Source organism: Symphalangus syndactylus, chromosome 9 (genome assembly GCF_028878055.3).
Source record: "Symphalangus syndactylus isolate Jambi chromosome 9, NHGRI_mSymSyn1-v2.1_pri, whole genome shotgun sequence".
In the NCBI taxonomy this organism is placed as follows: domain Eukaryota; kingdom Metazoa; phylum Chordata; class Mammalia; order Primates; family Hylobatidae; genus Symphalangus; species Symphalangus syndactylus.
This window is the reverse complement of record NC_072431.2, coordinates 72,704,838-72,718,773: the sequence shown is the minus strand read 5'-3', so window position 1 is coordinate 72,718,773 and position 13,936 is coordinate 72,704,838. Positions and strand designations below refer to the sequence as shown.

At 37.3% G+C, this 13,936-nt stretch overlaps 1 protein-coding gene across 2 annotated transcripts; it reads right to left on the bottom strand.

Annotated features, from left to right (window-relative positions):
* Window positions 1-934: 934 nt before the first annotated feature.
* Window positions 935-13,130, bottom strand: LOC129489858 (zinc finger protein 479-like). 2 transcript variants are annotated; one of them, XM_063608912.1, is made up of 5 exons: window positions 13,092-13,130; window positions 7,505-7,631; window positions 6,942-7,037; window positions 1,283-2,079; window positions 935-1,114 (listed from the first exon to the last, which is right to left on the bottom strand). In XM_063608912.1, the coding sequence occupies exons 1-5, from the start codon at window positions 13,128-13,130 to the stop codon at window positions 935-937; spliced, it is 1,239 nt and encodes a 412-aa protein (XP_063464982.1). The 2 variants fall into 2 exon arrangements, with proteins under 2 accessions (XP_063464982.1, XP_055149017.1); XM_055293042.1 differs by having other exon boundaries at window positions 935-2,079.
* Window positions 13,131-13,936: the final 806 nt, after the last annotated feature.

The window sequence follows — 13,936 nt, the reverse complement described above, 5'->3', positions numbered from 1 at the left end:
TTTAACATATTTCTAGAGTTTCTCACCTGTATGATTTCTCTTTTTCATAAAAGTTTGAGGTGTGCTTAAATGCTCTGTCACATTCTTATGTATACAGAGTTTCTCTCCAGTATAAAATTTTTAATGAATAAGGATGGAGGACCAGTTAAAGCCTTTGCCACATTTTTTCTACAATTGCAGGGTTTCTCTCCAATATCAATTTTCTTACATTTATTCAGGTTTGAGGACTTTTTAAAGCCATTGCCACATTCCTTATTGAAGGGTTTCTTTTCAGTATTAATTCTCTTATGTATAATAAGGGTTCAAGACTAGTTAACAGCTTTACCACATTCTTCGCTTTTGTAGTTTCTCCCTGGAATGAATGATCAGATATTATGTAAGGCCTGAGATGTGTTTAAAGGTTTTGTCATTTTTTTTTATATTTCCAGGGTCTTTCTAATATAAATTCTCTTAGGCTTTGGGAGGCTGACAAAGGTGGATCATCTGAGGTCAGGAGTTCAAGACCAGCCTGGCCAACATGGAGAAACTCTATCTCTACTAAAAGTACAAAAATCAGCCAGTGTGGTGGCACACACCTGTAATCCCAGCTACTCAGGAGGCTGAGGCAGGAGAATCGCTTGAACCTGGAAGGCAGAGTTTACAGTGAGCTGAGATCATGCCACTACACTCCAGGCTGGGTGATACAGGGAGACTCCATCTCAAAAAAAATTTTTCTTAAATAAATTCTCTTAGGTTCACTAAGGTTTGAGGGTTGGTTAAAGGCTTTGTTACATTTTTTTATGTTTATAAAATTTTTGTCCAATATGAATTCTCTTATGTTCAATTAAGGTTTGGAACCAGTTAAAGGCTTGGCTACATTCTCTATACTTGTAGTGTTTTTTTCCAGTATAAATTATTTTATGTATTACAAGGCCTGAGGGTGTACTTTGCCACATTATTCACATTTGTAGGGTTTCTCTCCAGTATGAATTATCTTATGTTTAACAATAGTTGAATGCCACCTAAAAGCTTGGTCACATTCTTCACATTTGTAGGGTTTCTCTCCAGTATGAATTCTCTTATGTTGTGTAAGGGTTGAGGAGCAGTTAAAGGCTTTGCCACATTCTTCACATGTGTAGGGTTGCTCTCCAGTATGAGTTCTCTTATGTCTAGTAAGGTTTGAGGATGACCTAAAGGCTTTGCCACATTCCTCACATCTGCAGGGTCTCTCTCCAATATGAATTCTCTTGTGATTAGTAAGTGTTGAGGAGCGCCTAAAGGCTTGGCCACATTCTTCACATATGTAGGGTTTCTCTCCAGTATGAGTTCTCTTATGTCTAGTAAGGTTTGAGGACCAACTAAAGGCTTTGCCACATTCCCCACATCTGCAGGGTTTCTCTCCAGTATGAATTCTCTTGTGGTCAGTGAGGGTTGAGGATACACTAAAGGCTTTGCCACATTCTTCACATTTGTAGGGTCTCTCTCCAGTATGAATTCTCTTGTGTTTGGTAAGTGTTGAGGAGCGACTAAAGGCTTGGCCACATTCTGCACATGTGTAGGGTTTCTCTCCAGTATGAGTTCTCTTATGTCTAGTAAGGTTTGCAGACCAGCTAAAGGCTTTGCCACATTCCTCACATATATAGGGTTTCTCTCCAGAATGAATTATTTTATGTGTAGTATGGTTTGAGGAGCAGTTAAAGGATTTGCCATGTTCTTCACATTTGTAGGACTTCTCCCTAGTATGAATTACCTGATGTTGATTTAGGTGTGAAAGCATGCAAAATGATTTGCCACATTTTTTACATTTGAAATGTTTCTTTCCAGTATGTCTTGTTTTATATCTACTGGAATTTGAAAATTTACCAAAGACTTTGATGTATTTATGAGTCTGAAATATTTTGTTTTGGGTAGTTGACAAACATTGGTTAACTTCATTATAACCTCCTTTGTGCACCTCACATTCACCCACAATTTTACAGCATTTTTTAAATTGTAAATTCTGATGTCCACAGTTTCCATATGTTCTTGGTATTACTTTTTGGAGTGAATCTTTTATGCCCTGCTCTGGCTGAAGGTCTTGGGTGGAATGGGAACACATAACTGAAAGACATAAAAAGCACAAGTTACTCCACTTTCTGGATTCATATAAATATACTTTACAAATCAAATATATAAAATTATACAAGGTACATTAACAAAATGCCATATCAAAATACCACAGGCCATAATTCCTTCATAGATGTATAAATGTAACAAAATCATAGTGATCAAAATACCTTTGTTGGAAATTAATAAATAAAGTGTGTGCACCATGTGAGCACAATGTCCAGAGCCATATAGACAGAAAAGAAAAGTCTGCTACATTTACCCAACATAGCTCTTCCTCATCCCCAATAGAAGAACATAGTGCCTTTAATGACAGCTTTAAGTCTTCTGAGCTCAAAAGTGAATGGTACAACCACAGGAAGACTGCAGTATCATGGGCAGAAGATAGGTGTAGAACATAGTTACTGACCAGTAAGAAGAAATATGAAGAAGTCTTTTAATTGAAAAATAAATACAAATTGCAGACAAAACACATCCTGAGAACATGTTTGTGAGAATTCCAGAATCTCTAACAAAGATCATTTGTGTCATGCTATGACAGGAAGGAGCTGCATTATAAAGATCATGAAATGTAGTTTTATGTTAGTGTCTAAATCTCAAACAAAGATTACAATGTATATAAAACATGAGGACAACATGGTCCAATCAAAAGAATCAAAAATTTTGAAAAAGTAACTATAAAAATAAAGATGTATATCTTGATTTTTAAAATTTAAGATAATCCATATTATGCTCAATGAGAAAAATGGAAAACTAGACACCTAAATAAAATAAGAAAAATAAGAATTTCAACAAAACTTGGAATAATATAAATAATGTGGAGGTAAAAAAGAATAACTGAAAAAATTTAAAAGTAAGAAAAAAGTATGTGTAAAACAAACTAGGATATACACAAAAAGATCCACAACACAAATTTAAGCAAAGTTTCAAAAGTCACAAACCAGAAGATAATCTTGGGAGCTGCAAGATAAAAGTGAGGTATTATTTATAAGCATAGTCCTCTGAGACAACCAGTGAACTTGTAAACAGAAACCTTGCAGGTCAGAAAAGAACTGTGTAAAATGGTCAAAGGCTGAAAAAATTTTCATGGTGAGAATAATAAAACTAGAAAAAATGTACTAAAACATAAAGAAAAATAAAACTCTTCCAGAATGAATAAATGCTGGAAAAGCATATAATCATTGCACGTGCCCTAAATAAAATGCTGCAAAGAGGTCTTTCCACTTAAAATAACATGATGAAAAATATATGTAATCATATGAAAATACATAACCTTCTGAAAAACATATGCATATACGAAAAGCAAAATTCTGTGGCATTATTATGATGGTGCAGAAAATATTTTTAGTTATTCTTTAAAATTTGAAAGATATAAGCATAAAAATAATCATAAAACATAGAAAGATATAATTAGCAACATCAATAAGAAGTATAGGGTAGATATAATGAGGACAAAGTTTTCTATGCAACTGAAGTCATTTTTTTACCAGTTTAAAATATGCTGTTTAACATTTAAGATGTTTTACAGAATCTCCAAAGTAGCACAAAGAAAAAATCTTTATAGACACACAAAAGCAAAAGAGTCAATTACTAGCATGATACAAAGATTGATATCATATAATGGTAAAATGAGTCCATTTACTAGGAATCTGTAACTATTATGTCTATCTATATGTATATGCATATATAACATCAGGGCTTCAAAATACATAAAGCAAATATCGATAGATATGAAGCAAGAAATAAAATAGCAACACAAAATTATAAATATTAAGACCTCACTTTCAATAATAAATAAAAAATTTAAATAAAAAATCAGTTAGAAAACCGAAAACCTGAAGAGTATTATATTGTGTATGAATTTATTTTGCATTGCTATAGAAAATAACCTCAGACTGGGTAATTTATAAAGAAAAAGATTTTTTTGATTCACAGTTCAGTAGACTGTACAAGAAGTACCTGCCAGCATCTGCTTCTGGTGAGGATATGAGGAAGCTTACAATTATAGTGGAAGACAAAGAAGAACCAAATATGTTACATGGTGAAAGATGATGCAAGTGTGAGGTGGAGGAGCCAGGTTCCTTTAAGCAACCAGCTCTCATGTGAATTAATAGAGTGAGAACTCTATGTTTACCAAGGGGATTGTGCCAAGTCATTCATGAGGGATTTGTCTCCTTGATGCAAACAGCTCTCATTAGGCCCCACATCCAACAGTGGAGATTACATTTCAACATGCTATTTAGAGGGTATCTACACCATATCACAAACCAAATAGGCTAAACAGACATGTACAGAACTCTCCAGTCAAAAGTAAGTGGATACACAATATTCTTATTTGCACCTGGTGCATTCTGTTAGAACAATAAGTCTTAGTAAATTTCAAAAGATCAGCCAGGTGCAGTGGCTCACAGGTGTAATCTCAGGACTTTGGGAGGCCAAGGTGGAAGAATCACTTGGGGCAAGAAGTTTGATACCGGCCTTGGGAACACAATGAGACCCTGTCTCTACAAATAATTAAAAATTAGCTGAGCACGGTGGGGTATGCCTATAGTGCCAGCCACTCAGTAGGCCAAGGTGAAAGGATTACTTGAGTCCAAAAGGTTGATGCTGCAGTGAGCCAAGATTGTGCTACTGCACTACAGTCTGGGAAACAGAGTGAGAAACCCTGAGTCAAAAAAAAAATTAAGAAGAGCAAAATCATACAGTATATGTTTTCTAACCCAAACTGAATAAAACTAAAAAGAAAAAAAGTAATACTGGCAAATCAAAAATACATGGAAATAAACACACTCTTCACTGTATTCTTGCACAGGGTCAAATAATTTAAATTAATTTAATTTAATATTTTTTCTCAGGGGCCAACATATTTAAGTGATGACTTAATTTGTTAAGATGTCAATATAACCCATGGGGTGAACAAATTTAATATAATCTGTATCAAAATTCCAAAAGTATATTACTGAAATATTGTTTAAAATTTTTAGATTTTATTATGAACCAAATATAGAGAAACACACATGAAAAACACAGAGGCATTATACTTCTTAATTTCAAAACATAACAAAAAGCTGCAATAACTATGTGGTATGCACAAAAAGACAGATAAAGTCATGTTAGAACAAAACAGCACAGCAATGAACTCTTCTGTGTATGACCAAATAATCTGCCTCAAGGTTGCCATGAGCAGACAATGGAGAAAATATATCCCTTCAACAGATAATGTTGAAAACTGGACATCTACATTGAAAAAATGAAGTTGAATGGTTTAATTGCATCACATACAAAAAATATTTTAAACAAAGTATTTAGACTAAAAAACCTAATGAAACTCTTAAAAAAAAAGTATAGTGCAAAGACATGACATTGGCCTTGGCACATTTTCTTAGATATGCCATCAAATGCATGAGCAACAAAGAGGAGAACAGAAAAATTTAATTGGGCCAAACTTCAAAATTTCTGCAATCAAATAAAATATTTAATAGAGTGACAGTGTCTCCTAAGAAATCGGTGACAATATTTGAAAATCACACCTGATAAGACTTAATACTGAGAATATATAAACTACTCCTAGAACTAGACAACAATAATTGAATTACTTGATTTAGAAATGGAAAAATGAGCCAGGTGTGGTGGCTCACACATGTGATCCCAGAACTTTGGGAGGCTGAGGTGGGCAGATCACCTGAGGTCAGGAATTCGAGACCAGCCTGACCAACATGGTGACACCCATCCCTACTAAAAATACAAAATTAGCTGGGCATGGTGGCACATCCCTGATCCCAGCTACTCAGGAGGCTGAGGCAGGAGAATCATTTGAATCCAGGAGGCAGAGGTTGCTGTGAACTGAAATCGTGCCATTGCTCTTGTTGCCTGGGAAACAAGAGCGAAACTCCATCTCAAAAAAAAAAAAAAAAAAGAAGTGGAAAAATGGTTAAACTAAATTTTAATAAAAATGATATACAAATGGGAAGAAGCATTTGAAGGGTTGCACAAAATTAATAATTTATAGAAAAATGCAAAACATAATCACAATACAAAACAAAATTATATTACATCAATTAGGATGGCCACTATAAATTTTTTTAAAATACCAACTATGTTGATGATATAAAGAAATTGAAACCTATGTAAGTTGCTTTTTATGAGAAAAAAGATACAGCCATCATAAAAATATCATAAATGTTCTTCAAATAATTTCAAATGAAATTATTATATAATACAGCAATACCATGTATGAATCTATATCTAAAATATGCAACATAGTAAAATGAAGACATAAAAGGTACCCTGCTTGCATATCCCCCCCACAGCAAGTTGGAGGATAACCAAGCCTCTAAATAAATATATATATATAAAAAATTTAAAAATTTTTAAAAAATTTGTAAAAACTTTAAAATATATTTCAAGGCTATAGTAATAAAAACAGAATGGCATATGCAGAAAAATGGATGACCACTAATGAAAGAGAAACTACCATTCTCACATATTTTAGATATGATGCAAAAAAATTTCTTTAATGATTTAGAGTTTTTCAAAAATACGCAGATATTAGTGTGTCCCCAAAAGCAATGGCAAAGCAGTCAGTTTGTGCAGTCCCTGATAACCTTTAAAGAAAACTTTGGCTCACACTGTGAACTTGAAGAAAGATTACTGAAGCAAAAGTGGAATCCTTAGAGAATTTAACAGCATGAGGCAGAAGGTGTCCCTATGTGAGAGCAAAAGAAAAAAATGCCTTGAGCTTCTTAGAAACTCTTTCCATCAAAGCACAGCTCCCCAGACCACATTTTAAGGACTGGCTGCCTCCTTGATTTGTGTACCTCTCATCTGTCTGATCTGCTTCATTCGCTCTCACCTACCTGGGTGTTTGGCTACCATATCATTTCTCTTTATATTCTGGGACTCTTTATTTTGCTCCAGATGGGTGATCAAGTCTGGCTTAGAGACAGCAATACCTGTTTTATTAACCAAAAATGTAACATAAATCATGTTGAATTCTTTAATTACCAAATTAGTATTATGCTTAGAGGATATAATAGAAAATTAATATTGACTCACAACAGGACTTTCTAAATATTCAGAAAATGTTTTAAATTTGTAGGTCCTTAATTTCACTACTCAGTACTACTGAATCAAAATTTGGTGGCAGCAACTGAATTCTAATGTGTGGGCAACGATATTTTCTGCCATGGCATTTTTGGAATTCCCACTAACCTAGAGCAAAAGATACATAAGCCCAGGAAAGGGAAAAGTTCAGGTCAAGATAAAACATCTTGAAGAATTTGTTCTACACCAATTAATCCCCAAGATTTTCTTAAACTCGGAGATCTAAAATTCATTCATGCAAAGCAGAAATTACCAAAAACATCTTAGAAAAGAGAAAAGAAATATATTAGGAATTATGTATTGAAGTTATTCTCACCCAGGGAGACCAGGTTTCTGTAGTTCTCTAACATCACGTCTCTATATAAATTCCGCTGAGCACAATCCAGGCATTGCCATTCCTCCAGAGAGAATTCTATAGCTATGTCTCTGAATGTCAGCAGTCCCTGGAAAACAAGCAAACAAACAAAACCACTCATGAACACACAAGCACTTACCACATGGCCATAGGCAGAGATTTTTATTTGATTCAAGTTTAAAAAGAGAGTAAAAAGAAGTGGTTCTCACTTACAAGAGTGACTAAAATTATTCAATAAGATAGTTTTTAACACTGAAGTATTCTATAACTATGGGAAAAGAGGATAGCATAAGATCCATAATACCAGTGTAGATTTGATATATTTCTGGATGATACATTATAAAATTAAGGGCATCAACATGGACATGTCTTTTTTTTTTCCTTTTTTCTTTTCTTCTTTTTTTTTTTTTTTTTGAGACTGAGTCTCACTCTGTTGCCCAAGCTGGAGTGCAGTGGTATGATCTTGGCTCAGTGCAACCTCCACCTCCTGAGTTCAGTCAATTCTCTTGCCTCAGCCTCCTGAGTAGCTGGGACTACAGGTGTGGGCCACCATGACTGGATAATTTTTGTATTTTTAGTAGAGATGGGGTTTCTCCATGTTGTCCAGGCAGGTCTTGCACTCCTCACCTCAGGTGATCCACCTACCTCAGCCTCCCAAAGTGCTGGGATGGCAGGCATGAGCCACCGCACCCGGCCAGACATGTTTATTTTTGACTGCTATATTTACTTCATACAGAGTAAGTTGTGTATATTTCTCAGATAGAACAGTCATGATGAGTTGGAAGATACCTCTCAAGTCTTAGTATGTGCAAAAAACTAAAGATCTTGTGAGATTTTGTTTCAAAACATTTCAGAGAAAATCTGAATTTCTGAATTTTTAGCAAGCTCACCAATGTTTCTAGCCTAGTAAGAATATTTTGTGAAATATCCAGTAAATGGCAGAGTCTGGGTTTTTCCCAGTTTCTCTCACCTGTAAATGAAGATAAGAGCCTTCATTTTTAAAAGACAAATATAAGCAAAAGTCATCTAAAAGGAAAGGACAGCTTCCAGATTAAGTGCGATGGCTTATGCACATAAGCTAGTAAATCTCCTAAGTGTCCTTAATAATTAAGAGAATAAGAATTAACTCTAGAGTGGAAAAAATGTCGTAGAGATTTTGAACCAAGTGAATAAAATTGTTATCAACTTTATTAGGACACATTTTTATTATGTGCTGATGCACACATGACACAACATCACTGCTGTGGCATTTCTCTCCTCTCAGAAAAGTACATTGTAATCTACATTTAATTTTATGTATATATATATATTTTTTTTGAGACAGAGTTTCGCTGTGTCACCCAGGCTGGAGTGCAGTGGTGCGATCTCATCTCACTGCAATCTGAACTTCCTGAGTTCAAGCAATTCTCCTGCCTCAATCTCCCAAATAGGTGGAATTACAGGTGCATGCACCGTGCCTGGCTAATTTTTGTGTTTTTTTTTAGTAGAGACGGGGTTTCACCATGTTGGTCAGGCTGGCCTCAAACTCCTGACCTCATGCAATCCGCCTGCCTCGGCCTCCCAATGTGCTGGGATTACAAGCCAAAGCCATTGCGCCTGGCCTAAATTTAATTATAAAGAAACATCAGTTTTATGCAAAGTTGAAGGTGCAGATAACTTCCCTGTTCTGTAATTTTTATTAGTAATTTTAAGTAGTCTTTCCTTAGCACCCTGGAAAGCAAGTATCTCCTAACAGTTTTTTCAGAACTTTCTGGGTAATAAATGCCACCCTGTTTAAATGAGCATTTCCTAAACCCTGTTCTGCATGGAAATAATAGAGCACACAGATGAAATCTCAATATAGCATGTTTCATTTTTCACTAATATCCAAAGACAATGGTGTTTCTCCAATAGAAATCTTGAGTATCCACATCTTCTCATGTTCAACAGCTACAAAGGGAACATTTTATATATCGTAGGTCATAAATTTGTGGTAAGAATTCTGTATCATATACAAGAATCCAAGATGAAGAGAAATTTATAGAATGCTATGGCATATAGAAAACAAATATTTTTTTCAGAAGCCCCTGACTATCATAAAAGTCACAAAAAATAGTTGAAACAAACTCATTAGGGATCAACAGCACAAGTAGAGAAGTAAAAATTTGCAAGTTCTGAACACATGGCATACCAAAAGGCAGAGTGGACACTGCGCTTGATCTCAGACATGCTTGAACTAAACTATCCTGAAAGTATCTTGAACCCCTCAAGTTTATAAGTCACTTGGTAATCTTGGCCCCACTCTATGCAATGTGATTCTGCAGGATCCAAAAGGGTCCAGGAAAGGGCTTTTCCAACAAGTCCCCTGTAAATGCTGATTGTGCTTTCCCAGACACATTATTAGCATTAACAAGAGAAGGCAGGCACAGCAGAGTCCCTTACACACACCACATTTGTCACAATACTAATACTTCTGCTACAAATAAAGACAACAAATTTCCACCCTGAAATACTATATTTTTGTTGGCTTTTTCAAGTTTACAGGGACAACAGAAGACAGCAATGTCTGAGTAAACCTGCACTTGGGAAGCCTGTACACATGTACTAATAAAACGTTTAGTAAGCAGGTACTGTGTGCTCAGGGGCATGTCACAGAACACTGTGCTGGGAATAACACATTTTGTGATTTAATTTTCATAGCACCCTGGGAGTTGGTACTAAGTGCTGAATAATTTTTAACAATTAGATTAAGAGCACAGCACTTTTATTTCTTCTTATCTTTCTCATTAATTTTAAAAAGAAAATGTATAGAATGATTCAATACAAAAAACATGTGAAAGGATTCAATTACATAAAAATAGAATAATCAGCTTCCAAATGGCTATTTTGGAAATAATGAAATTAGGGCAGAAATAAAATTTTTGAAACTAATTACAAGCGAAATACAACATACCAGAATCTCAGGGTTAGAGCTAAGGCAGTGTTAAGAATAAAATATATATCACTAAATATCCACATCAAAAAGTTAGAAAGATCTCAATTTAAAAATCTAATGTTACAATTAAAAGAATTTCAAAAGTAAGCACAAACCAACTTCGAGGCACACAAAAGTCAAGAAATAATAACCAAAATCAGAGCTGAAATGAAGAAGTTTGAGACATAAATAACTACAAAAAGTTCAATGGGCCATGCATGTGCTGTGGCTCGCTCCTGTAATCCTGGCACTTTGGGAGGCCGGGGCGGGAAGATCACGAGTTCAGGAGTTTGAGACCAGCCTAGCCAACATGGTGAAAGCCCATCTCTACTAAAAACACAAAAATTACCTGGCTGTGGTGCCACATGCCTGTAATCCCAGCTAGTCGGGAGGCTGAGGCAGGAAATTGCTTGAAACTGGAAGGCAGAGGTTGCAGTGAGCCGAGACCGCACCACTGCACTCCAGCCTAGGTGTAAGAGTGAAACTCTGTCTTTTTTTTTTTTTTTTTTTTTTTGAGACAGAGTCTCGCTCTGTCGCCCGGGCTGGAGTGCAGTGGCGCAATCTCGGCTCACTGCAAGCTCCGCCTCCCGGGTTCACGCCATTCTCCTGCCTCAGCCTCCGAGTAGCCTCAGCCTCCGAGTAGCTGGGACTACAGGTGCCCGCCACTGCGCCCGGCTAATTTTTTGTATTTTTTTTTTAGCAGAGACGGGGTTTCACCGTGGTCTCGAACTCCTGACCTCGTGATCCGCCTGCCTCGGCCTCCCAAAGTGCTGGGATTACAAGCGTGAGCCACTGCGCCCGGCCGAAACTCTGTCTTAAAAAAAAAAAAGTTCAAAAGAACCAGAAGTTGATTCTATGTAAACATAATAAGATAGATAAAACACTAGACTAATGGAAAAAAAGAAATAATTCAAATAAAAACAATTAGAATGAAAAGTAAAAACAAAAAAACAGATGCTTGTGAAGTTGTGGAGAAATTGAATGCTTATATGCTGCTGGTGAAAGTATAAATTTATTTAACCATTGAGAAAAGCAGCTTGGCATTTTGTCAAAAACCTGAAAACAGAATTACCATTCCCAATCCCACAATTTGGAATATACCCAGTGAATGTAAGTTTTTCTACCATGAAGACACATGCACGCATGTTTATTACAGCACAATTCACAATAGCAAAAACAAGAAATAATCCTGTATGTCTTCAATGGTAGAGTGGATAAAGAAAATATGGTACGTAAACACCATGAAATACGATGCAACTATAAGAAAGAACAACATCATGTTCTTTGCAGCAACGTTGATGGAACTGGAGACCGTTATTTTTAGAAAACTAATGCTGGAACGGAAAATAAAAAACTGTATGTTGTCACTTATAAGTGGGAGCAAAATAATGAGAACACATGGACACAAATAAGAGAACAACAGACACCGAGGCTCAGTCCAGGGTGGAGGGTCAGAGGATGAAGAAAATCAGAAAACAAATCTGTTGGGTACTATGCTTAGTACCTGAGTGACAAAATAATCTGCACACAAAAACATCATGATATGATTTTACCTATATAACAAACCTGCACATGTACCCCTGAACCTAAAATAAAAGGTTAAAAAAAAAATCAGCTGGGTGCAGTGGCTCACACCTGTAACCCCAGCCCATTGGGAGGCTGAGGCAGGCAGATCACCTGAGGCCAAAAGTTGGAGACCAACCTGGCCAAATCCCGTCTCTACTAAAAATACAAAAATTAGTTGGGCGTGGTGGCACACACCTGTAATTCCAGCTACTCAGGAGGCTAAGGCAGGACAATTACTTGAACCTGGGAGGCGGAGGTTGTAATGAGCTGAGATCGCACCACTGCACTGCAGCCTGGAGGACAGAGTGAGACCCCCCTCTCAAAAAAAAAAAAAAAGCGTTTCTTGGAAATTACTATCTTGAAGAAAATATTCAGGCCTAGGCAACCACAGACTGCCAATTAATCTTAACTGTTGACATAACCAAGAAATTTTCACCTGGATCTTACAAATAAGGAAACTACGTAACTGTACCAAACCAATTACTGAATCTGGTTTGCTTCATCATGAAATTTATAACAAACTTTTCTTCAAGTCTCTCCCATGGATCACAACCCACAAACCACAGCTGGGCACTCTATGATTCTTGAATCACACTTTGATCAGATTCTCATTTTTACAGTGACTCCCATACATCTCTAAAAGGAAAAATGAGGAACTAGGGACCCCAGGACTACAGCTCTTTCCACTCATGAATCTTGCACCCTGAGTCATGATTCTCCCCTGATGACTTTCCCATCCCTGCACAATCTGGGTGAGATGAGGCGCTGGGAGTGCAGAGCAAACCAGAGAGGCCTCCAGTCCAGGGCAAAGCCAGTGCAGAGGAAAAAGACAGAACTGCCAGGGTCCCAGGCACTGGCCCAGGCACCATCTTGCGGCTGGAGGGGACGAGAGCAGAGCTGGGCCAAAGAGGATTTGGGTCGTCAGGCTCTGGAGCTGACTGCCAGAAAGTCTGGGTCCTGCTACAGCCACTTTCTGCCGGTTCCAACCAGCCCCCACCCCTCTGTCACGATGACAGACCCAGCACTCACCATTTCTCGGCTTCCAGGGGGCCCCGGTCTTTTAGCCATAAATCTGCAGATACCGGCAGGACACAAGGACACATAGGCTTGGCCTCTAGGAGCAGAGGACACAGAGCAGTGAAGAGAAGAACTACAGCTCTGGACGCAGAGAAACACAAAGGACCCGCAAAATTACGGAAGTAGCTTGTTCTTTCCAGCTGCATGCCTGATTGGACAGTTTCTAGTCCACGGCTCCTAATCGGATAAGGTTTCAGGCCGCACCCTTCATGCCCTGAGTGAGGGAATATTTGATCAGACACTGGGCTGAGTGAAGCAAAAATAACAGCCTAGGCTGCAGCCTTCACAGGCAGGGCTTCTTCCTTGATCTGAGCCAGGCCAACTTCAGAGGATATTTGCATTTAACATTGTGTGTAATGTCATATGCATTTATAAATGATATATAATATTTATTCATAAATTGAAATAATGACAATTATTTTAAAATTTAGGACTTTATGACCTTCCTTGCTGCGGATCCTTTGCAGTGATATGGTGGGACTTTCTGGCTCCACCCAAATCTAATCTCAAATTGTAATTCCCATCCATGCGCGGTGGCTCATGCCTGTAATCCCAGCACTTTGGGAGGCCGAGGCAGGCAGGTCACTAGTTCAGGAGTTTGAGACAGGCCTGGCAAATGTGGTGAAACCCCATCTCTACTAAAAATGCAAAAGTTAGCTGGGCATGGCTGCATGTGTCTGTAGTCCCAGCTACTCAGGAGGCTGAGGCAGGAGAATTGCTTGAACCCAGGAGGCAGATGTTGCAGTGAGCCAAGATGGTCCCATTGCACTCCAGCCTGGGTGACAGAGAAAGACTTC